Source organism: Pseudochaenichthys georgianus, chromosome 16 (genome assembly GCF_902827115.2).
Source record: "Pseudochaenichthys georgianus chromosome 16, fPseGeo1.2, whole genome shotgun sequence".
Classification (NCBI taxonomy): domain Eukaryota; kingdom Metazoa; phylum Chordata; class Actinopteri; order Perciformes; family Channichthyidae; genus Pseudochaenichthys; species Pseudochaenichthys georgianus.
The window spans coordinates 217,859-243,958 of record NC_047518.2 but is presented as its reverse complement, the minus strand read 5'-3'; the positions used below and the strand labels follow the sequence as shown (position 1 = coordinate 243,958).

The 26,100-nt window shown below is 42.5% G+C and overlaps 1 protein-coding gene across 3 annotated transcripts in view; it reads right to left on the bottom strand.

The window, feature by feature from the left end:
• The window catches only part of enpp2 (ectonucleotide pyrophosphatase/phosphodiesterase 2), a 43,489-nt gene that overhangs the window by 2,834 nt on the left and 14,555 nt on the right, over positions 1 to 26,100 (bottom strand). For 2 of the 3 annotated variants that reach the window (XM_034102810.2, XM_071206112.1), the window contains exons 10-23: positions 23,528 to 23,593; positions 22,666 to 22,738; positions 22,375 to 22,483; positions 17,700 to 17,825; positions 17,250 to 17,281; positions 16,523 to 16,650; positions 14,234 to 14,309; positions 14,005 to 14,092; positions 13,394 to 13,563; positions 5,919 to 5,964; positions 4,261 to 4,400; positions 3,482 to 3,617; positions 2,927 to 3,004; positions 697 to 829 (exon numbers count right to left, since the gene is read on the bottom strand). In XM_034102810.2, coding sequence (XP_033958701.1) covers positions 697 to 829; positions 2,927 to 3,004; positions 3,482 to 3,617; positions 4,261 to 4,400; positions 5,919 to 5,964; positions 13,394 to 13,563; positions 14,005 to 14,092; positions 14,234 to 14,309; positions 16,523 to 16,650; positions 17,250 to 17,281; positions 17,700 to 17,825; positions 22,375 to 22,483; positions 22,666 to 22,738; positions 23,528 to 23,593 — 1,401 coding nt within the window. Of the gene's footprint in view, positions 1 to 696; positions 830 to 2,926; positions 3,005 to 3,481; positions 3,618 to 4,260; positions 4,401 to 5,918; positions 6,055 to 13,393; positions 13,564 to 14,004; positions 14,093 to 14,233; positions 14,310 to 16,522; positions 16,651 to 17,249; positions 17,282 to 17,699; positions 17,826 to 22,374; positions 22,484 to 22,665; positions 22,739 to 23,527; positions 23,594 to 26,100 lie in introns of all 3 variants that reach the window. The other variant, XM_071206111.1, reaches the window with a different exon arrangement.

Sequence of the window (26,100 nt, the reverse complement as noted above, 5' to 3'; positions counted from 1 at the left end):
TTTTGGTTCCTCTTATTCCTTCTATAAAAGATCCTTTTATACATTTCTGCAAGAGCAGAAACACAGATGCAAAGGAAGGATCCTGATATGTTAATCACTTTCTTGCGCTCTGTTGGTAGGTGTTCCTTTGTGTTTTGCAATGGTCTTTATGTGTATATATATATGAAGATAGAGATCTATGGCAGCAATACCTAGGGCTAAAAGAGGAGGAGCCCGTTCAGCCCCAGACTCGGGTCAGCACAAACTGCTTGGACCGTCCTCTGAGCCTGCAGCCATCAGGCTGCACAGGGCACATGTAACCCGTACTGAACATACATACAATCTGCACTGGTTGTACAAAGGTCTTTGACCTGCACTCAAATCGGCACACTTACATGCAGCATGTTCATTCAACGGATCAAAGTGTACCTTGTTGAGATATCTTGTGTTAACAGTTACTATATAATGTTATTTCAATTGTTGTTATTTGTTTACCTTCCCCACCGGGATAAATAAAGGTCCATCTTATCTTCTTAATACTTGTACAGCATGTGACATGAATGTATTGTATTTGCACTTAATAATTTAAGCACTTGAGTTGGAAAATCGTCTTTTAGTTTTGCTATGTCCTTGTCCAGAATTCCCCCTGAGACAAATGTGTAATGAGTCTTGATATTGGGCTATATAAATAAAATGTAACTTATTGATTGTTCTCACTCTTTTATCTTCTCCGCAGAGTCCCTGACGCCATCATAGTCGTAGTCAAAAATGGGTCCAATGAGCACATTCACTCCATTTCTCTCAGTGGCATATCTCTTCACCAGCGCTCTCTGGAAGTAACCCCATATTCCTGTAAGTGTGCGAGAGGGGGAACAAGGAGACAAACGGAGGGAGCAGAGAGGCTGTGAGGGGAGGATCAATGTATCAGAGAATCCATCTGAATGATTCAGCTTGATTCTATGCAGGAAAAACACAACAAGAGGCGCTTTCACACCGCAGTACTTTTCCCACTTTAGTTCCGAAATGTTGCGTTCACACCAAAAAGATCCGGAACTAAAATGAGTTAATAGCCGCGTTCACACCGAGTACTTTTCCCCTTTAGTTCCGTTAGTACCCCTGATGTCGCGTTCACACCAACAAAATAACTAAGTGCCAGGAACTTTTCACCCCATTTTTAGCACCTGCTGAGAGAAGGTACTTTCCTGGGGAAAAAAAGTACCACAGTTCTGATTGGCTGGGCGATTGCAAACCACGCCCCGTAAAACTCTGAAATGTTTTGTAGAGCCGCCATTTTATTATCCTCGCATTAGCATTATTAGCAGAAGGAGAAGAAGTGACGTCAGCGGCTTCATTTGCCTAATCTTCCCTCAGGGAACTTATTCCGCTGTGAACGCGATCGGCTCTTAGTTCCATAGGGAAACTAAGTGCTGGGAACTAAGTGCTGGGAACTAAGTACGGCAAAGTATTTGGTGTGAACGCGGCTATTGAGAACCTTTTCACCCCCTTTTCCGTCCCTGCTAGAGAGCAGGGACTTTCGTGGGAGAAAAAGGTTCCTGTCTGATTGGCTGGGCGGATTGCAAACCACGCCCCGTAAAACTCCAAAAACGTTTTGTGAAGCCGCCATTTTATTATCCTCGCATTAGCATTATTAGCATTAGCATTAGCCCAGCGCAGAAACGCAGAGAGACTTATGGCAACACAAAAGAAAACATGGGAGCGGTGGAGATGAGGAGGTGTCGGCGTTCTGGTGATTTACTCGGAAGGCTTCCGTAGAAGCTGCTGGGAGTCCCAGCAGCTTCTACGGAAGCCAGTCCCCAACTCCAGCGACTTCCGGCCGGGGACTTCGGGTGGCAGTATACGCCGTGAAGTGGTTTGCAGCCTGCCAGTAAACCCAAAGCAGAAGAAGAAGAAGTGACGTCAGCGGCTCATTTGCGTAATCTTCCCTCAGGGACTTATTCCGGTGTGAACGCGATCTGTACTTAGTGCCCTGGGGTACTTAGTGCCCCGGGGTACTTAGTGCCCCGGGGTACTAAGTGCCCCGGGGTACTAATGGCGCGTTTCCACTGCAGCCCTCGCTCGGCCTCGCTCGGTTTGGTTAGGCCTTATTATGCCCGGCTCACTTCAATGCTGCGCTTCCATTACAGTTTAGTCGCTGGGGCAGTAACTATAGTAACGCAGTGTAGGCGGAGCCGTGACGTCATCTTCAATGAGAACCCCAGAAAAACAACACAGCCGTTAGCTGTTAGCCCTCAGAGCTCACAGCTCCTCAGATCTGTTCAGAAACTAGACACAAGTGAAACCAGTCCAACCCACAGACTGCCTGAGTCATGGAGAGTACAGTCGCTGCTTTATGTCTGTAGGCCGTTGCTGTGAGTGTGGACGGTCGGAGCATATATAACGTTAGCTTAGCCAAGCTCCATTTAGGAAACACGCATTGTAAAGGTGTTTCTCTGCCGTCTGTCTGCAGACTCAAAGCATTAATTCATGGTTTTACTAACCGGTATCAGTGTGTTGTTACGTCGGCATCATTTAGAAACGTGTATTACAATTAAATCACGGTCAAATATGTTCATCTTGTTGTAGTTGTCGCCCCCTTGCCAGCGATCCTCTCTCTAGTTTAGCATACTCAGCCCGACTCAGCCTGGTTGTTCCTGGCCCTAGAACCACGATTTAGTCGGGCCAGAAAAAAGGTGAAAAAGTAGCCCCGGGCCAAAACTAGGCCAAGTGGAAACGCAACCAAAAACGGGCCCCACACGGCTCGGCACGCTTAAAGCGAGCTCCCCGCTGCAGTGGAAACGCGCCATAAGTGCCCCGGGGTACTAAGTGCCCCGGGGTACTTAGTGCCCTGGGGTACTAAGTGCCGGGCACTAAGTATGGCAAAGTACTTGGTGTGAAAGCGGCTAAGGATAATAAAGACGATGGAGCCTTTAATCGCTGAGTGACTTACTCTTGAATGCAGGATACATGGGCACAGTGTTGGTGATGAGGACAGCATCATATTTTTTCTCTATGCTTGAAGACAATTCTACCAATGAAAAAGTGAAACATATTACAAACATGTATAACATACAAACAAAAAATATTGAGCCATGGTTTAAAATGTATGAATGTATTTGAGAAAAATGACGGTGGCCGACAGGTGCAAACGCGCTTCAGCGGCCCAAAAGAATTCGAAATTATTGCAAGTAAAAAAACTGTGATTGGTTTTTGCAGCGCTTTTTGTAAATGTTTAAGCATTTGTTCTAATGTAAGTGTTTTGGGCCGTTGTAGCTGGTTTGCCACCGTCAGCCACCATAGAAAAGATATCAAAGTAAGTCGTAATTATTTGTACATTTAATTACAAGACCTTATATTTTGCTCAATGCATTGATAGTGAATAAATGCATGGAGGTACATGCATGAGAATGTGTCTGATTAAATCAATATTCAGTTTTTTGAAAATGAATAATCTACAAAATATAGTTTTTGTTTAGTTCCTGTGATTTCAGAGTGGGGGACTCACGGGGGGGGTACAGGAAGCCGTAGGTGATCTGTCTGTCTGCTCTGTAGTTGGTGCACGACTGACTGTAGGTGGGGGGGACTCTGCTGTCAGCGCGCACACAGTTAAACAGAGCTTCAGGCAGAGGGGACACTTCTACCTGCAACACACACACACACACACACACACACACACACACACACACACACACACACACACACACACACACACACACACACACACACACACACACACACACACACACACACACACACACACACACACACACACACACACACACAAACACACACACACACACACACACACACACACACACACACACACACACACACACACACACACACACACACACACACACACACACACACACACACACACACACACACACACACACAGTTGATCAAGAGTCTCAGAACAATCAATGGTGTCAAGTTAGGAAGACATTGCTTTCACATGAAAGTAACAGTATGTGATCAGTAGCAGTTACTGTGCTAGGATAAGTCATTAAAGAAAATATATGTATTAAATAAAAACAAATAAGGAGAGTGGTTATCTTAGAACATTTGAACATATTGAAATGTCAGGTTATAAAGCTGTAAAGTGTAATGAATAGATCTGTATTCTACCAAAGCAGATGGTTCTAAGTCTATTAAACATGTTAGAGCCATAAACAAAGTGGATCCTGTTCAGAAGGTTAAATGGTCTGAAGGTCGTTTCCTGCACAGCATGCTGTCTCTGATGGGTTCCTCTTATGGCTGAGCCACAGTCAGGGTGAAGAGTACCTGTCTGCTGACGCTGTATGACGTCCACAGAGGCATGGACAGGGCCTCGCTGTAGCCGCTGATGTAGTCGCTGTGGTGCAGGATGGAGTATTTGGTTCTGAAGAGGACAGCAGGGCGGCCGTACGGCAGGTTCCTGCTGTCTGGGGGGGGGACACAGCAGGAGACACAGGGTGTAACACAACACTACCGTTTACAGCTGATTACTAATACCCATGACAGGGACGTGTCATAGAATGCATTGGATAGTGATGCAGGACTACATGCTGGATCATTTGCTGTATTTTACTATTCAATAAGTAAGCACTTATATACTAACAAAGCACTTATATACTAACAAAGCACTTATATACTAACAAAGCACTTATATACTAACAAAGCACTTATATACTAACAAAGCACTTATATACTAACAAAGCACTTATATACTAACAAAGCACTTATATACTAACAAAGCACTTATATACTAACAGAGCACTTATATACTAACAAAGCACTTATATACTAACACAGCACTTATATACTAACACAGCACTTATATACTAACAAAGCACTTATATACTAACAAAGCACTTATATACTAACAAAGCACTTATATACTAACAGAGCACTTATATACTAACAAAGCACTTATATACTAACACAGCACTTATATACTAACACAGCACTTATATACTAACAAAGCACTTATATACTAACAAAGCACTTATATACTAACAAAGCACTTATATACTAACAAAGGGCTTATATACTAACAAAGGGCTGGCTTATCTAAAGCCTGTTGAGTAGCACTTAAAATGGTTTGGCTCTATGAAACCTGATGTACTTATATGATTCTGTTTTCTTCAAGTTTGTCAAATGCACTTATTGTAAGTCGCTTTGGATAAAAGCGTCAGCTAAATGTAATGTAAGTTGACGTATAATTACCATTAGATTTAGTCAAGTCTACATTTAAATTGAACAGTTTCCTAGAAAAGTGTGTTGCTAGATCTCGTATTGCTGCGAGGCTCTATTTCAGAGGTGTCCAAACTTTTTTCACCGAGGGCCACATACATACAAATATACGAAGGGCTGGGCCACACACTAGAGATGAGGTTTATTGCCTATAAGTTATAAGTTAGCAAAATCAATCAAATGTAGGTCAATTATGCTTCAGCTTGAATATGCTCTCAGGAAAACAACGGTCTACTTCTCAGCTCTCCAGAGGCTTTCTTTTATGTTGGCACGCAGTGTTCATCCCTCAGACTGCTTTTATGTTGGCACGCAGTGTTCATCCCTCAGACTGCTATAGCAAGGGGGAATGTGAAGGGTGTATTTCAAGCTAAATGTTCTTAACTCTAATTGACTGCATTTATTTGAAAAGTGGGCTTATTAACAAATGAATACTGTTTAATATATTGTACATATATATTTAAGAAGTACAATATAAGACAGGCACAAGTTGTATGTGTGGGCTATATTCCATTACACTTTAAGAACTGTCTGAGGGCCAATTCAAAAAGGCCGCATTTGGCCCCCGGCCGTAGTTTGGAGACCCCTGATCGCTCTTCTTTCACTGTGAGGATTAGAGCTATTGAACTTGTATTACGAGCTCCTTCCTCCTCCTGGTGGAAGCACAGTTCATGTCATTAGAGTGTCTCAGTAACATCATGAGGACTGACCATCCATAGCTTGCCTCAGTCGCTGGTTTAGCTCCTCCACTTTGTTCTGTAAGAGACAGAGCCACAGATGCTCCAGGTTATAGCCTCGTACAAGGGTCACTTTCAAACCTCTCTGGCCCCTACTTTTTACACGCAACTGCAAAAAGATCGGAGATTGAAACAATCTCTTGCCAGAGATCTACATGGGAATCACAAGCACAGCAGAGATACAGCGCCACACTGCAGAGGAGACACAGATCACTTCTTGTCCAGAACACTCAGTAAGGACATTTCAAAACACTGATCAAAGAGAGGAGGCTTTCATGTGAAGGATACACTTTGATTAAAAGAGTTCTTTCTGTGAGGGAATGACTTGACCTGAAGGTGACTGACTTCAGCTCGGCAGCAGGAAGCAAAGATGCAACAAGGTTATTAAAGTGTATACAAAAGCTTAATAGCCTAATCACACACACACACACACACACACACACACACACACACACACACACACACACACACACACACACACACACACACACACACACACACACACACACACACACACACACACACACACACACACACACACACACACACACACACACACACACACACACACACACACACACACACACACACACAATATCTATTAAATCAACATGGGTGGTAGGCCCATGCTGATGGATCTGGTCTGCTGTGTAAAAAGACAACTTTAACTTCAAAAGCAAAAAAGGAGAGTTAGTTTAAACATTGAGAAAACAAGAAGGTACAAAGACAGCATCATTACTGAAAGGTTTGGTTGGCATGATTAAGATTCCTTTAAATGTTGGTATTGTGATAGTATTCCTTTAAGGCTGCAAGGCACAATGCATTCATTGTACACGATCTGAGTTCAAGGCGCCTCAGACACCACAGACACTCTCATCTTGTCTACATGAGGAATGTAAGAGTTTATATCCTCAATCGAAGCATTGTTTAACTTCATGAACTCAAGAACAATCTCTCCTCTACTGCTTTCTCTTGCCCCCCCCCCCCCCGACCAGTCACTGATATCTGAGCTGTCCAATATACCAATATACCTCTGAGAAAAACATGTTATATATTTAAGATACTAGATTGCTTTTAGTCACCAACATATTCAACATATCAGATAAAAGAATGACCCTCATGTTCGTCAGATGAGTCCTTCAGAGTCATCCAGACAAAGTATTACAGAATATCAATGTTTCTAATCTAGGAACTTCAGATCTGGTAAAATGAATGCATTGTGTGTTTTCAGAAAAAATCCAAAATTTGAATCAATAAAGTATATCTTATCTTATCTTAAAATAAAATGCATACATGAAAACCATGTTACTGATACTGCTGGAGGACCGCTGAGTAGTGTGTGTTGAGACGCAGTCAGCTGTCAGAGTGTTTGACCTCTGGCCAGCATCAGTCAGGTTAGTCTCACCATGTTGAACTGTGTGAGGTCTAATGGCCTGTGATCACGAGGAGGCAGAGCCTGTCGCTGCTGAGCTACAGGAACCACTGGGAGAACACGCTGACTGGCAGTTTACCAACATTTATGTCAACAGTATTTTATCATTATTACACACTGTAAGGGAATTAATGAATTACTGAATGTGTGTTGCGGAGATATTCTGTTTTTGGGCATCCAACCAAACCTTATGATAGATAAACTGCTTCGTTACACGGACCCAAAAGATGCAACATCGTTATGATCACATTAAAGTATTACAGTATCATTTTTGGAGATTGGTTTAGAGGCCAACTTTCCAGAAATGGATGCAAACATTCATAAATACCAAAATGATCTGTGTATCAGCTCCAGTGCTCCATGCCAACAGTTTATACTCAACTGAAGCTTCCTCACACTGTCCTCACTGACTCACTGTCAACCAGAGAAACTGTCCTTCATCAGTGTTGTATGATGTCCTTTATTGGTTTATGTTTCATGTGGAACCTATATGCTGCAGGTCTCCCTTGAAAAAGAGATCGATGATCTCAATGGGACCAATCTGATTAAATAAAGGTTTGAAATTAAATTAAATGAAATCAGACACCGTAGGGTTATACTGCCAGTGAATCCCTCATGTGCTTTGTAATATTTACCCTGCACTCATCGCCCACCTCTGCTGTTAAAATACGGTCAGCAGTCCCTGAAATATAAGAACTGATGCTGGACGACGACGACGACAGCGGGCTCTGCTGTTGTCACGCTGTCCTGTTAAGCCCCAAGCCTGTTTTTCAGGCCTCAGGCTTGAAAATGACATTCCCAGAACAAATGACTATCTTCCCTTCTAAAAGGGGTAAATTAATCATCTTTTTTCTCAAAGCAATGGTAAACCTGTGAGTTGGATGTAGAAAAGTCAGAATCAATATAGAATGTTTTTATTTTAAAGTAAATTCAGATTGAACATAGTAATTATAGTGTCCTTCCACAAAAAAAACATTGCTTATAGTGAAAAACACCCTTGAATGATGGGATAGTAGACTAATGCTGCGTTCACACCGGACGAGATGCGATGTTTGGGGGCGGTACGATTACATGTAAAGTCAATGCAGAGACGCGGACAGACGCAAATTCGCAAATTCTAGCGATCTCAAGCCGGTTTCTCAAATGTACCTACCCCACCTTTAAGCCCGATGAGAGGGGATACAGCTGTGCACATGTCATCATTAACAGACGTCGTTTAAGAGTGACGTTTGAGTGAACGAGGCCATCCCAATTAATACCTGAGGACTCCTCTGTCCTCGCGTCACCTCCTCGTGTCTCTTGCTCGCATTTTACGGAGGCGGAGCTAAGACGCAAGGAAGGGAAGCGAATGAGGGAAAGGAGGAGTCGAGGAGGGGTATTGGGATGAGGCTAGATAGAGAGATAGAGAGAGGGGGTGCACCGGTACCGGCGGGGATTGTTGTTAGCTTCTGCTGCGCTAACGGATATAAGAAGCTCTTTCTACAATAATGTGGAGGGAGAGCTCTCTTCTGTCAGACTGAGAGGCTCAGTGAGGTAAAGGACTCTGAGTGTTTAGATCAGGGGTCTCCAACACGTCGATCGCGAGCTACCGGTAGCTCGCGGGCAGCTACGCTCGATTATCGATTATAGCGTAGTAAGGTTGCTTCTTGATTTTTCGGCCGCGGCCGGACAATAAAGTTTTTTTATTTTAGAATTGTTTCTGTCACACGAATATAAAATTGGTCCGTGACGCAGAGATCAAGGAGAAGATGTGACAGCGGCACAGCGACACCACACACGGAGCAGTCTGCTTTCTCCAGCAGCACCAGTCAGAACCAACGGCAGAATGACCCGCTCTGAATCAGGCCGTGTCGCGGCTCAGAGACACACAGGGAGGGATTTGTGTTTTTGAAAAACACTCGTTATCGTCATGTCAGGTTTTTGGTGGATTTAATCAAGTCTTGGATTGCAGAGTATGAATGTCCTCTTGCTATTTTCAGTTAAATACGCGTGTAAAGTTTGTGAAGGCAGGAGGAAAGCTTCCGCGATCACCGTCTCCTCTCTGTTCCTCCAAGCCCCGCCCCCTCCTGAAAATAACTACTAATAAGAGTGACAGGCTGATAGTGACCTGATAGAACCTTTATTATTCACTTAATCACTGATTGAGATGATGAAGATAACTTAATCTCATACATTCATGGGATTCATGTAACAGTAAGACAGAGAATGTGAGTGTGCACCCACATGCACTATTTTTGTTTTTATAATGCTGTTGTAAATACTCCTGTTGTCTGCTGTGTTCAGACTTAAGTCCTGTGTGTGATGCCTCATTCAGGACATTCAGTGTCCTTTCTTTAACAGAAGACCGTTGCTTGAAGCTGCAGCTAGACTGCAAAGTATTTGTTTTTGAGGATGGAAAAATGTCACACACAGATATAGGGAGGCTAGACCTACAATTGATTTATTATGGCTTATAATTTCATGTCAACACGAAGAAGAAGAAAAGATGGCTGCACTGTTCAGTGTCGATCCTGTGGAGATGGAGGTTATAAATCTCCAAAATCATGTTCAGCTGAAGTCTCAGCAAATCTCACAACATTTCTGGAGCCTTGTACGCTCAGACAACTATAAGAACATCACCAAGCAGCACTGAACCCGTCTGCTTTATTTGGTTCTGTTCTACAGACCTTTGTGAAGCAGCCTTTTCTGGCATGAATGAAATCTAAATACAGAACAAGACCGACTGATGAACATGTAAATGACTCTATTAGAGTGGACCTAAGTGGGTCCAGCAGACACCTGTATGGTGACTCCATGCAGCGCCATTCATCTCACTAACTGTAAAAAAGAGTGAATGCACTTATTTTACACACGTGCCATAAGATGCTTGCAAGGTGGTGATTGAGGCGATGTATTTACTCTGTGGGCCGTAAGAAGAAGTGAAAACATTGTATTTTTCTCTTGGACATGTATGTGAATCTTCAGTGAAGTACTTACTATGTTGTCCATATTAATACGTGAGAAATTGTCGTTTTCTTGGACCTTGATGTGAAGTTAAGATTTTAGATAAGCTTTGGGTATTGATTTCACACAAAAGTAGCTTAATTCAACTGATGAGTGCTATGTGAATACATATAAGCGATGCGATGCAAGTAGCTCTTGGCCACTTTCATTTTTTCAAAGTAGCTCTCAGGTGGAGAAAGGTTGGAGACCCCTGGTTTAGATAGTTCACTTTAGTCTAAGAAGTTTTCTCAGTGGGTCTCAAACGTTTTGATCACAATTGATGTAAACAAATATTTCAAAGGCACACCTTTATAATTATTAGGATAAATAAAAACAGTTTTGTTTGTTGTATACTATATATACAGTAACCAAACATATTGTTTAAAACTGGAGAGATGTAAAAATATGCATAAATAAATGGTAAAATAAGATATAAATGAATCACAAATATAAAATAAGTTAGCCTACATTTATTTGTTATTGGCTATGGTAGGTTATTGGTTATGTTCACATACTTATTTAATTAATAAAATGCAAACCGATCTTTTTCACATGTGTGTTTTAGAGTTGTACCCCCTAGGTCTCTAGTAATTGGGTGCTCAAAGTGCACCAGATTGAAGCATTTTACTTTGAAATGTTAAAAAAAATCTTCGCGGGGGGGGCTCCCCCGGACCCCCCTAGAAGATCTGAAGTCCACCCCCCAATTAAAACATGTTCATGCAATACTAAATACATTTGAAGCCTTTTTATATAAGCTGTCCACCATGATACGTTTCTCTGTTTGTATTGGTCTTTTAGAGGTTTTTCATTGCCAGCTAAAATCTTGCCTAGGGCAGCAAATTGGTCAGAACCGGCCCTTGCCTGGTGTCATCCCCACAGCAACCCCCATTTGAAACATGTTCCCACGGCTATGCCACAGACTGTCTGTGTCATGGCGAATACAGTCGCTGGTTTATTTATGTCTGTAGGCCGTTGTTATGAGTGTGGAGTGATCATATACAACGTTAGCTTAGCCTGGTCGACCCAATCTCCATTCAGAAAACAAGCATTTTAAAAGGTTTTTCGCCTGCCGTCTGTCTGCAGACTTGTCAAGCATTAATTCATGGTTTTTACTAACCGGTATCAGTATGTTGTTACTTCGGCAGCATTTGGAAATGTTTATTACAATTAATCACGGTAAAATATGTTCATTTTGTTGTAGTTGTAGGTAGCTCCCGAGCCAGCGCGTCTTGTTTGAATGATGCAAGTAAACACAGCTGGCAGCCGCGGTGAAACTCGAGCGTTTAGAGCGAAGCGAATATTCGCATCGTGTCCGGTGTGAACCATTAGACTAGAGCAGGGGTCTCAAACTCAAGGCCCCGGGGACCAAATCCGGCCCGCGACTTCATTTTATGTGTCCCCGCAAGAGCTTACAAAGAATATAATACGTTTATTATACGGTTACAGGCCACTTTACAGAAGCAGGATGCCCATAAACTACATGTCCCACAATGCATCTCGTTTTGTGACATGCACACTGAAGAGACTTGCAATTATTTGCACTGGACTTCTGCTTTCAGACAGAGTTAATTACTAAGTTATTATCCTATCCGATAATAATTCAATTCAGAGGCAATAATGTAATATATAATACATTATTTTATATTTATATTATATATTTACAACCGGCCCTTTGAGTGCAACCTTTATGCGAATGAAATTGAGTTTGACACCCCTGGACTAGAGCGATGCGATAGGAGCGATTAGAGCGAAGCGAATATTCGCATCGCGTCCGGTGTGAACGCAGCATTAAAGCTTTAGGAATCCCGACTATAACATATAATAAGTACCCTGTATCAAGATTGATGCAAAACAAGTGCAATTTTAGAGATTTAGCAACAAAAGAAAACACCTTTGGGGTCATTTGGGTGGATTTGCCATCTCTGGAACCCATTGGTCGATTTTGATGATTGACACCTCTTTTGAACCGTTAGAGCCAATAGAATCGAGGGGGAAGTTCCACATACACACACACGTTACCATTGAGGAGTGAGAGTGACGCGCACACAGTCGAAAGATATGTTACGCTCTAAAAACTGAAACCTAGGCTCAAACTAGTAAATATGAAGATGGATTATCAGTAATCATTTCAAAGTGACACATTGGATTAACCTTCAACAGGGTTTTTATCGTTTTGATGCCATCGAACACAACGTTTGATGAACAACAGCAAAGGTAAGACTATTCGCGTGTTTGCTCCGTAAAGCTACGTCGTGTGATGTTTGGGTTTGTATCCCATGCCGCAAGTTTTGATCGCAGTGATGAATTTCTGGAATCTCAGCTTGCTAGCTGATGTCTTGTTTGTGCAGATCCGATAAGTGGTGGAGTGTTTCTACCGTGAGTTCTGTGCTAAGTGCGTTAGCATTTTTTCGCTCAGGGCTGATTCAGAGGCTTGGCGTTAGACGTTTGGCTAAAAATTGTTCATATCGTCAGTTAGCTGAGTTTCTTCCCGTTAAGTGGATATGACACATTCATAGTTTGTTAAATGTTAAGAAGCCCTCAGACGCTGTTTCTTGCAAGATGTTGTGTTTTGCCCCCGCGGGCGGGGCTTAACAGGTTAAGACTATACCTTTACTCTTTTATCCAAGTGTTAAGTTTTATTATATTTCTTTTGATAAATCGTACCTTTCTTTGTAATTTCGCCAACATTTTACACACTAAAGCATTTTCTTGATTGTTTCTTGTACTATCAGACTTCATTTTAGCAATGTCTAAGCAATCTTAAAACTGAGCAGTTACACAACATTTTTAATTAGATTCAAGTTGTAATGAACTCGAATTATCCTTGGAGTGCATGGCATTTACTACCAGTATTATTTACAGATACAATATTACTAAATCATAACTTAGTGAACTATTGAAGATGATTAACATGCTTTCACCCAAACTGGAGTAACATGTAAGCATGGAGTACTACGGCAAATCAACAGGATCATTCATGTTGTCATCAGTGTCTGAAGTCGATATCGCTGTAATGCTGAGTCATGGTGCTGACCTTGTCGTCGCAGCTGCAGCCCAGGTCGTCTGTCCCTGCCGGGGCCAGGGCCGAGGACAATGGTCTGGACACCTCCTCGGGCATGGTGGCTCTGTGGGGGGGGCTCCTCAGCAGGTGGTTCATACTGCCATGGGTTCCATTGTTAGGAGCTGGTTTCAGACCCAGAAGATCTGAGAGTGGGAGAGCCAGTTTCACCGCAGAATCAGAATCAGAATTCCTTCATTAGTCCTGCAGCGGGGGATCTTTACAGTGTTACAGCATAACAGGTAGAAAGGTGACAATAATGAAGAGTAGGCTAACTTATTAATTATAAAGAAGAAAAGCACACATAAGTAATAGTATACAAAATAAAGACAAATAATTACATATCCATGGCTGAAAATGAGTAGCAGCAAAAAATAACTAAGTGACATAAGTAACAGATGAAGGTGTTGAGACATTTATAACAGTGCAGTGTCTATCGTGCACATTGCAGGTTCGTTGCACACGGCTGCAGCAGTCTGTGTTGTCTGTGTCAGCTCCCAGAGACAGAGAAACAGACATTACGGTCCAAGATATCGGGAATCAAACACTCAGAACAAAGCACACAGGGACGCACAAATATGTCTTACCACACATGACGTTATAAAGCTCAATGTTTTCGAAGGCTGGGACTTTAGTTTTGAATTTAAATGTAGGTCCATACCCCAAGAAAATAGTCTGAAAATGAAAATGGATTTGTTACAACAACGTTAATGTTTCAGAATGAAGGCCTAATTATTTGGCCTATTAAATCAGTGGAATAGTGCATACAATGGAGGTATAATCAGTGGTACTGGACCATATAGATTATGAGAGTACCTGCATGCTGTTGATCTTATTGTCGTATCCATGGTCACCAGCGAAGCCGCAGTGCCTCTTCCCCTCAGGGACCTTCCTGTATTGAAGAATAGGAATTATTGTATTGGCGCACATTGTTGTTAGTCGGATTTAACAAATATGGAATGAAGTATCATATATTTAAAAATATCAAAGTAGCGACATAAGCTATGTCATTTACATATGACAAAAATCCACACTTCCAGCATCCATACACTTTCTAGGTTTTTTGCAACCATAGAAAGTGCTTTTTAGAAAACATTCATGTGTCTGCTCCTCAGGAGAATCAACACTCCGGGTTTCACTATTTTGCACTTCGACGTGTTGACCAAGCTAAACAAGCAATTGTTGACACGTGGTGACGTCACATTGCATAAAAGTCAAATAAATCATGAAGGGTTTCACCTCAAAGGTTTCCAATTACTAGACGTTTTAGAAAGCTTCCAGTTTAACTTCAGCATGTTTTTATTATTCAGCTACTTAAGCCCTCTTCCCAGGAAAAGCACTCCTTAACAGCCCCCAGCCTCAGTCCTGGAAAAAGGCCGCTTCGTGCTAAGTGTCTTTTAAAAACGACTTACTACTTAATGTGTGTGTGTGTGTGTGTGTGTGTGTGTGTGTGTGTGTGTGTGTGTGTGTGTGTGTGTGTGTGTGTGTGTGTGTGTGTGTGTGTGTGTGTGTGTGCGTGCTTCAATATTCTGCTTAATGCTCCAGTCCCAGCTATTAATCCATCCGTCTATCTGAGCTGCAGAGAGACCTCAAAGATCTCTTTCATTTAGCATTTCTGCACAACGTGTGTGTGTGTGTGTGTGTGTGTGTGCGTGTGCGTGCGTGCGTGCGTGCGTGCGTGCGTGTGTGTGTGTGTGTGTGCGTGTGTGTGTGTGCGCGTTGTAAGCCAAGGTTTGTTTTCACTTTGCAGTGCAGATGACCTCATGGTTTACTTTGTCACTGAATCACTGCGGTCCCACTTGCCACCTCTCAGCGTCAGAGTCCCTCAGCAGAAGCACACAGACCTGTGGTCTTCACACGAGGGTGGCCCGTAACACAACATATTAAAACATATTAGCACTTCATATGTTAATGGTGTGTTATTAGCAGCCCATCATTACATGTATCTTTTAAGTAAAGCAAGATGTTCAGTAAAACACTCAGATGATGGGTGGCTGCCACATCACTTCCTGCTAGTAAGAGCAGCCAACATTTAGAGTCAAGTAGTCACTGCTACAGGAGAACCCTGATCATCTAAACATTGTAATAATTATGGGGGGCGGGGAGACGTGGATCACTTGACAAAAAAACAACGGGACCCAATTGGATTTTGGAATAGTTCCGAAAATGATATCTGTGGCAAACACACGTTTATGATACGTTTTGTTCAGCAGGATAATCTCCACATATCGAAACTTTTATAATAGTTGAAGCGTAAATGCAATCAGCAGAATCAAAAAGCTAATGCTAGGCTACAAACAAACACCATCACACTTTCATGGCTGCACTTCCCCAGCGCTAAGCTAAAGGCAGCTAGAAGGCAGCTAAAGGCAGCTAAAGGCAGATAAAGGCAGCTAAAGGCAGCTAAAGGCAGCTAAAGGCAGATAAAGGCAGCTAAAGGCAGCTAAAGGCAGATAAAGGCAGCTAAAGGCAGCTAAAGGCAGCTAAAGGCAGATAAAGGCAGCTAAAGGCAGCTAACGGCAGCTAAAGGCAGATAAAGGCAGCTAAAGGCAGCTAACGGCAGCTAAAGGCAGATAAAGGCAGCTAAAGGCAGCTAAAGGCAGCTAAAGGCAGATAAAGGCAGCTAAAGGCAGCTAAAGGCAGATAAAGGCAGCTAAAGGCAGCTAAAGGCAGATAAAGGCAGCTAAAGGCAGCTAAAGGCAGATAAAGGCAGATAAAGGCAGCTAAAGGCAGCTAAAGGCAGATAAAGGCAGCTAAAGGCAGCTAAAGGCAGATAAAGGCAGCTAAAGGCAGATAAAGGCAGCTAAAGGCAGCTAATGTTTAGCGACGTTTAGTCATCTCATGCAGTCACTTATTAGCAACTGCTTTTTTTATGACACATAGCAGCTTCAACATTCACCAGTGTGGTTTTTATTGACGTATTTTATGTCGTAGAACAAAACGTATTTTTCTTTTCAATTGGCCATTCATAAAACGATTGAATTTGGGACAGAGGAACGGGAAATGTTCAAATGCTGACTCATTTCCGGCTTTCAGGACACATTACTGCTCCTCTCCAATTTGTTGACGTGATGTGTACTTCCTGTTGCAGTGGTTGTACTGTACCTGGCAACGTGCCACTTCCTCTCCACCAGCAGGTGGATGTCCTCTATGCGTCTGTTGTTGGCGTAGTGCAGTCTCTTGGGCAGGTGCTGCTTCAAGTACGCCTTAAAGTGCTGGTCTGCTCTCTTACACTGGAACAGAGCCATCACACAGGTCACCACTGTTGTGCAATAACACTTACTGTGTGTGCAATATGTTCCCAGTTCAAATTATTATTATAACTGGCTGCCTTCTTAGTTTGAAATGGTAATACTGTAACAAGAATCTGTAAGTAACTATGTGCAATATATAATCTTACTTCTGTTATCTATCTTCTACCGGACGACATCCTACATGTATCACTTCATTGTTTTCGGGTAAAAACTGCTGCTGCCACTTTCTACCCGAATGTTTACTTTGTAAATTGTGAACTTTTTTTATTACGAATGTTTACTTAATAAATTGCAAACACTTTTAATTTTATTTCTAATATTATGTTCCTGCCCTTCATCCAATAGTGTTGTATTGTTTGTCTCTATCCTACTTGTGTTGCAATCATGTGAATGTCCCCTCTGTGGGAGAATAAAGGAAGTCTGATTCTGATTCTGACCAGCCGTTATCACCTGATCCATATTTCTTTGCTACAATAGTAAAACATTTCTTCTAATCAAACTTAACGCATGTCGTCATCAACACTCGTCACACAGTTAACTCTGCACGCTCATATTTGCCATGCAATCCTTATACTTACTGTTAGATTTGCAACAACAGCCTTGGCATCATCTGAAAGGATAACAATGAACAGAGCAGTGAAAATAAATAATCAATAAATAAATAACTTATGTAAAGCATTAATCCTCCATTTTAAAGTAAAACAAAGCAAGATAATGTTACCAATGAGAAGAAGTAGGACAAATAAACAAAGACATCTTACTAAATATCAATTTAGAAAATAAATGGTACGGCCAATGTTTCCACTGGTAGCTGCTGCAGGTTCTGTGGATGCTGCCGTAATGACATCACAGCCTCGTGTTATTTATGGTGATGAAGATCTAACGGACAACAAGCTCTGTAACAACGAGCTCAGCACGATAATCCTTAGCTGATGGTGTTCATGTTGAGTGAACAGAATAAAGAAAATCCAAAAGAAACAATAAAAGGAGAAAGAAGAGAGAGGAGGATGAGCTGTCACTTCTCTAACATTTGGGGTTGTTGGGGAATCTGGAGCGTATTCTGCCCAGAGACCCGGGGACGAGGATGATGTCATCAGCGTTGCTCAGGTAGTTACTGAGGAACTCAGTGCGATCACAGTGGGCCTCTTCCATACCTGAGAACACACACACACACACACACACACACACACACACACACACACACACACACACACACACACACACACACACACACACACACACACACACACACACACACACACACACACACACACACACACACACACACACACACACACACACACACACACACACACACACACACACACACACACACACACACACACACACACACACACACACACACACACACACACACACACACACACACACACACACACACACACACACACACACACACACACACACACACACAGTCTTAAAATACTCCAGTACAAGATGTCCTGAAGTCAAAATGTTACTTAAGTAGAGGTACAGAAGCTAAATGTACCTTAAGTATAAAAAATACTCAGTATGCACAATGACTCTTTTCAGACTATTATTATATTTTAGAATATTATATTATGCTGTTGTTGTTGCTTACAGATACATGGAAGTGCAATTCAATGTTGTAGTTTGTCAATGTTTGCAATTTTAGCTACTTTTTAAAATACTGGTTTTGTTATAAGTACTGTATTGCATCATATCATATATAAAAATCATGTGTTTTTATTAGTGCTGTCAAAATTATCGCGTTAACGGCGGTAATTAATTTTTTGAATTAATTGCGTTAAAATATTTAACGCATTTAACGCATGTGCAGAATGGCCCGCCCCATACGTGCCACCAGTGGCAGCGCCAGGGTATGGCTGGGGTAGGCTACACCCATACCAAGAAATGGCTTAGCCCCACCATGAAAAATGATGTTAAAGTAAGCAAAATAAAGTCTGCCAACTCGCGGAGTAAATTGCACAGACAGCAGTTAGTAAGCAGTGGCGGCCGGCCCATAGGGGCGCTAGGGGCGCCGCCCCACCTCTTGCCAGATACAAAATAAAAATAAATATTAAATAAAAAAAATATATATTTAAAAAAAATATATATTTTATATTTTAATTTTTAATGAACAAGGTAAATATCATACAATTAGTATCACAAAAATGTATAATCTACAATATAATCTCGTTTAAAATGGTGTTACTATGTCTAAAGTTACTGATAAGTCACCTGTTTCCTGCCTGGCCTTGCCCATGGCATTAGTTTATCATTGCGGGGCAGAGCCCCCGAGCGAAACAGCAGCAACCAGCAGGTTGCAAAAGTCTCAATAGTAAACTGTGCCGCCGAAACATAATTTCAGCCAATCAGCGCCGTCAAATATTTTGGTCACGAGGGCGCTCACGTTGGCGCCCATGTTGCTTACGTGCGTTGACGTGATTTGTTTTTTAGACTCGTGAGTAACCAAGGTGACGCAGTATTTGGATGAGAATGGTGTGCAGGTAGAGTCGCCGGAGCCTCGGTCCGCCCAAGAGCTACTCTCCAATCCTTTTGAAAGGAGAAGTTTGGGAGATAAATTGATACTTAAAGACCTTGGACCGGATCAACCCGATTTGTATATATCACAGCAGGCTCGTGAAAAATACAACGTATCAACAAGGCTTCTCACATGGCTAGCTGGATGCAAACAGGTAAATGCTATCTTTTGTTTCCCATGCTTGCTCTTCAAACAGCCGGGGACAGATACGATCTGTTCAGAAACTAGACAAAAGTTAAACAAGTACAAACCACAGACTGTCTGTGTCATGGAGAATACAGTCGCTGGTTTATTTATGTCTGTAGGCCGTTGTTGTGAGTGTGTACGGTCGGAGCATTTATAGCGTTAGCTTAGCCAAGCTCCATTCAGGGAACAAGCATTCTAAAAGGTTTTTCGCCTGCCGTCTGTCTGCAGACTTGTCAAAGCATTAATTCATTTTTACTAACCGGTATCAGTATGTTGTTACGTCGGCATCATTTAGAAACGTGTATTACAATTTAATCACGGTAAAATATGTTCATGTTGTTGTAGCTCCCAAGCCAGCGCGTCTTGTTTGAATGATGCGAGTAAACACAGCTGACAGCTGCGGTGAAACTCGAGCGACTAGAGCGATGCGATAGGAGCGTTTAGAGCGAAGCGAATATTCGCATCGCTTCCGGTCTGAACGCAGCATTAAAGCGAGCTCCGCGCTGCACTGGAAACGCGCCATTACATCACCAGAAGTCCTAATTTAAGGGGTCATTTGTCCCAAAACATTTTTTTTTACTCACTCCATCAACAGCCCCACCAAAAATATTTTCCACCAGCCGCCACTGTTAGTAAGATTGATTTCAGTCGCCACGGTTTTGAAAACTTTTGTCACGTAGTGATCGTCTTCTCAATAGAACATCTTTGATAACGGCGTGGTGTTGTTGCAGGAAGTCCCGACGGAGAATACTCTTGCTGTAGTACAGGGCAGAGCCATATAATAGTAATAATATGGCTGTGGTACAGGGGTGCACATAACTGGTACGCGGGTTATGTGCGTAATCTGAAATGCGTACCGTCACTTGTGTCACAAAGCGCATTTGCGTACCGACGTACTTGTGAAGCTTTTCCAGAAGGCGGTTAGATCACCGGACGACAGAGTCGGTCTCCGTGTGCACAGACAGGGCTGCTGTTAACGTCGGTCTGTATAACGGACTTGTGCCAAAACTACGCCAACCGGCTGCGGAGGGAGACTCTCCCCTTCACTGGAGAACTGCGCTAAAACAGCTGATCACAACGTTCACACTCTGTGGTCACGAAGTACTCCACTAGCGCCCCCCCCCCCCCCTCTGTCGACTTTCCTGAAGTACTCCCCGTTGATAGAAATCAACACGTAATGAATTAAGACCCCACGGTTTGATGATTGATAGGTGTGTGGGCTGTCTTTCATTTTGACATGCAGAAAAATGTTATAATAAACATAGATACTGTATGTTAAATGGATATATCCGCCTGCTTTCATTTATCTTTCCATTCCCACAACAATATACATAAATAAATGACATATTTTGGACATAGTTCGAATGGTGATTAATCATGATTAATTAATTTTTAAGCTGTGATTAATCTGATTAAAAATTGTAATCGTTTGACAGCCCTAGTTTTTATATGTAAAAGTAACTTTGATTGTTAAATACAGTGTTAGAGTAAAAAGTATGATATGCTACGGTGGCCCTGAAGTGCAAGACACCACAGCATTTCAGAAAACACCGCAGCATTTCACATTGGACGGAAAGGGTATTCCTTTAGGGAGAACACTTCTTGTTTGTGATTGGACAGAGCCAGTCAGAGAAGCACTGCTGTGATTGGTTGTTTTTGCTGCCAGTCAAGAAATGACGCTTCGTGATTGGTCAACACCCGACAGCGAAATATGTCCCAACCATGGTCCCACAACGTATGGGCCCAACACATCAGCCGTTAGCACTCAGAGCTCACAGCTCCTCATATCTGTTCAGAAACTGGACAAACGTTAAACATGTACAAACCACAGACTGTCTATGTCATGGCGAATACAGTCGCTGCTTTATTTATGTCTGTATGACGTTATTGTGAGTGTGGATGGAGCAGCTACAGGTTAGTTTAGCCTGATGGATCTGATTCAGAAAACACGCATTTTAAAAGCTTTTCGCCTGCCGTCTTGTCTGCAGACTTGTCAAAGCGTTAATTCATGGTTTTTACTAACTGTTATCAGTATGTAGTTACTTCGGCATCACTTTGAAACGTGTATTACAATTAAATCACGGTCAAATATGTTCATTTTGTTGTAGGATTTACATGGAGATACTTCCCGCCCCCTCTCCAGCGCCTCTTGTTTGAATGACAGCATTGACAGGAGCAAACACAGCTGATGCGAATATTGGGTGGTCTACCATAGTCTTTACATGGAGATAAGCCCCTTAAAAACCATGAATTAATAAAGCATTAATTCTGTATTTACTCCTGTCATTCAATCATCGGAATCGGATCGACCAGGCTAAACTAACCTGTAGCTGCTCCGTCCACACTCACAATAACATCATACAGACATAAATAAAGCAGCGACTGTATTCACCATGACATAGACAGGCTGTGGTTTGTACATGTTTAACTTTTGTCCAGTTTCTGAACAGATATGAGGAGCTGTGAGCTCTGAGTGTGTGCTAACAGCTGATGTGTTGGGCCAATCACGAAGCGTCATTTCTTGACTGGCAGCAAAAACAACCAATCACAGCAGTGCTTCTCTGGCTGGCTCTGTCCAATCACAAACAAGAAGTGTTCTCCCTAAGGAATACCCTTTCCGTCCAATGTGAAATGCTGTGGTGTTTTGTGAAATGCTGTGGTGTCTTGCACTTCAGGGCCACCGTATATTTCCCTATTAAATATAGAAGTGTAGAACAGGGTTAAAGTAGCATAAAAATAAATACTGAAGTGAAGTATGTTAGTAAGTGTCTGTGTTGGGGAGGGTGTGTGTGCGTGCGTGCGTGTGTGCGTGTGTGTGTGTGTGTGTGTGTGTGTGTGTGTGTGTGTGTGCGTGTGTGTGTGTGCGTGTGTGTGTGTGTGTGCGTGTGTGCGTGTGTGTGCATGCGTGCGTGTGCGCATGTGTGTGTGTGTATGCGCATGTGTGTGTGTGTGTGTGTGTGTGTGTGTGTGTGTGTGTGTGTGTGTCCCACCATGGTCCCCCACCAGGATGATGTTGACACAGCGGTGCAATTTCATCTGTTTCAGTCCGTCCATCAGTTGGCCAACAATCCTGTCAATCAGTCTCAGAGGGCTGTTCAGCTGAAACACAGGAAGTGAGTGTGTGTGATGTGATGCCACACGATGCACACAGAGAGAAACTCTATGGGTGTGTGAGTATCTTTATGTGCTTTCCATGTAAAAACACACATCCCAGTCCACACACATACACACACATCCCACACACACACACACACACATCCCACACGCACACAGGTGCTCACCTCGGCGCTCATGGGCCCCACTTTGTGTCCGTATGTGTCCGGCTGTTCAGAGTGCATGGCGTACACGTAGGGGCTGGAACAACATCACATCACATTGGAGAAGAGTTGAGCTACACTTATCAACATGAAATGCTTTTCTCAAACAGCTGCTTTACGGTGTTTTGAAGTGGTGGAAACCTAGTCCATTTACTCAAGTACTGTACTGAATGACCTTACCTGATTATTTTGACTTGATAGTACTTTAAACATGAACTTGACGGTAATGTTTACTACTTATTTATTCAGATGTTACATTACATTTAACAAAGAATGATATGATCCATTTCAGACGTCTCTGAGTTGACAGAGCGTTCCCCATTTAAATCACAGTCTAAAGCTTAAAGAGTTCAACTCATCCAATATTTTACAAAAAAGAGAATAATACAAAGAAAATACACATTTGTTAAAATAAATGTTTTTTTTTAGTTGCTGATTGTAAGATGTTAAAACTGCAATCTACATTTGATACAACAATAAATGCAATGCACACAATAAGTATTCACTGCAGAACAAGTTCTTTTAGTTTGATACTTTAAGTACCTTGCTGCTAATACTTCTGATCTCATAAGATGAATTTGCTTTTTGTATTTATTATATTGAAAGGGGGAGTGAGAGGGGACGACATGGAGCAAAGGTGCAGGTTTCTGACTGAAACACAGTACATTTCCTTTCTGAACATCCCGTTGTGATTCTTGATTCCATTACGGGATGTGAAACAGCTGATCATGGGATATAGTGGAATGGTTTGCTCATACTCTCACTTTAGTGTGGCTACGATGGAAACTAGAGTGTGAGACAGACAAACGGTGAGACAGGATTTCACCTCTCGCCTTCAGGGAGGTGGAGCCACTGCAGCATGGTCAGAATCCGCCTCTCCAACGGGATGGACCTGGAACACAAAGACACACAGGGAAGGGTCACATGGTTAACATTTGAAGAAATCCATAGCAGCAAGTGACAACAATTAGCATTATTAGCATTAGCCCAGCGCACCAACGGAGAGAGAATAACTTATGGCAACACAAAAGAAAACGGTGGAGCGGTGGAGACGAGGAGGTGTCGGCGTTCTGGCGATTTACTCGGAAGTACTTTGGGCGGCAGTATACGCCGTGAAGTGGTTTGCGGCCTGCCAGTAAACCCAAAGCAGAAGAAGAAGAAGTGACGTCAGCGGCTTCATTTGCCTAATCCTCCCTCAGGGACTCATTCCGGTGTGAGCGCGATCTGCACTTTAATTCCATGGGGGAACTAAGTGCTGGGAACTAAGTGCTGCAAAATACTTGGTGTGAAAGCGCCTATTGTGCAGATTGGTCCATTTCAGAATAATATATATATATGATATATGAATAATGATTGATCATTAAAGTGTTCTCAAAGCTGGTAAAGGTGCAAAATAACCATTTCTCTCAAATATTGTTCACAAATCTGAAACAATGTGTGATAGTGAGCACTTCTCCTTTGCCGAGATGATCCATCCCACCTCACAGGCATATCAAGATGCTCATTAGACAGCATGATTATGGCACAGGACCCGGTACGTCCACACAGCAGCTTTTCAAAAATCTTGAACATCTTGGAGCTGGGCGTGTCTGACAGCTTGGGGATTTTTTGCGAGCAATGCGACCAACAACCAATCCCATGAATCTCCCGCCCCCGACATACAAAGCAAAAAACGCCGGGGATTTTATGCGAGCAATATATATAAATATATAAACTCCCCAAACAGGCGAAAACCTACCAGTTTGACCCACTGTCTCGGCCACCTCCCTCCATGCCTGGTTCCTCCGGTTTGGATCCCGTTAATAGTTCTGGTCGTAAAGAACCGGGTGATTTGCTACCGTAATTTCTCGTTTGGAATATGAGGAAATGGTTCTCCCAGCTTACACGCGGTTTGATTGGCTAGCGCTTCTACTGTCAGATTTGCATAAACGTGTTTGATTGGCTGGCGCTTCCAGCTCAGCTTCAAAAGTTGAACATTGCTCAACTTTTGAATCCTGGACATCCTGGAAATCTTCGCTTCGCTCCCCCACAATGCAGTTCGGCGAAAAGCGAGGCAAAGTGACGTCATCCCCATTCAAAGTCAACGGGCAGAGAAGCGGTGGAAGTTGCTTCTGAAGCTGCTGTGAGGCTGGCCACAATAAAAGGCCACTCTGAAATGTGCAGTTTTGCTTTATTGGGGGGGTCCGGGGGGGTTAGGTTATTAGGTTATAAAATGGTTATTTTGTGTATATAGAAAATGTTTTAGATCTTTGAGTTCATCTCATGAAAAATGGGAGCAAAAACAAAAGTGTTGCGTTTATATTTTTGTTCAGTGTAGTTTGAAGTACTTTGTAGACTGCAGGGTAGCTGGTGGATTTACTCCAGGTGGAACTAAAGTCTGATTCAACACTTGATTATATTTCACATCATTCATCCAGATCTGAGAAGTAACTAAAGGTATTAAATACATGTAGTGGAGGAAAAGTACACCATTTAGCTCTGAACTGTAGAGGGGTAGAAGTACATGATTCATCAAAAAGAACCTGGACTGAACATTAATATGAATAATATTTGCACTGTATGTACACAATACTTTCGTCGCACTGCTACCATCACATTTACATGTATATTTAACCTTTATACATATCTGTATATATGTAGATTCACCTGTTTATAATTCAGAGTTATTTTATCTGTTTTATGTATTATTCGATTTGTATTCTTGTTCTTCCTATGTATGTGCACCATCTACGGTGGCCCTGAAGTGCAAGACACCACAGCATTTCAGAAAACATTCAAAAACTCAAGTAAATTACTAGTCTCTCAAAATTGTACTCAAGTGTGCTACTTGAGTACATGTACTAAGTTACTTTACACACCCTGCTTGTATCTCTGCTCTCCCTGTGGTTAGGGGGACCCCCCAGAAAGCTGAACCCAGCAAAGACCTTCCACCAGTCAGCCACCCATTTAGCAAACCTCCCAGCTCCAATCCCCATGCTGTCCCACTGAACTGTGTTGTTAAAGGCTTCCTGTCCTCTGCACCGTCTCCTCTCCTGCCTTTCTTCTCCCCCTCTGTCAGTGCCCAGTGTAAGGAGAGCAGTAAACCACACTGCTTCCATAGAGTGGCAAGTCTATGACCCTGGTTCACAGGAGTGGTGCATTGTGTAAACAGACCCATGTGCTCAAAGGGCTGTAAAAACAGGCCTCAGCTGGGATGTGCCCCCTGCTCCATCAAAGCCTGCTCTGTGCTGATTCATGTGGGCTGTGTTGTGTGCACAGGCTGTAGGGTTAGCGCAGCAGGAACATGAACAGGCATGTTCTGATCGCTTCCTCTGAAAAACCTCACCACCAATATATTAACACTGATGAATGATCCATTTTACACCCAACCTTCTTTGTTTGGTGGAACTTCATCAGGAC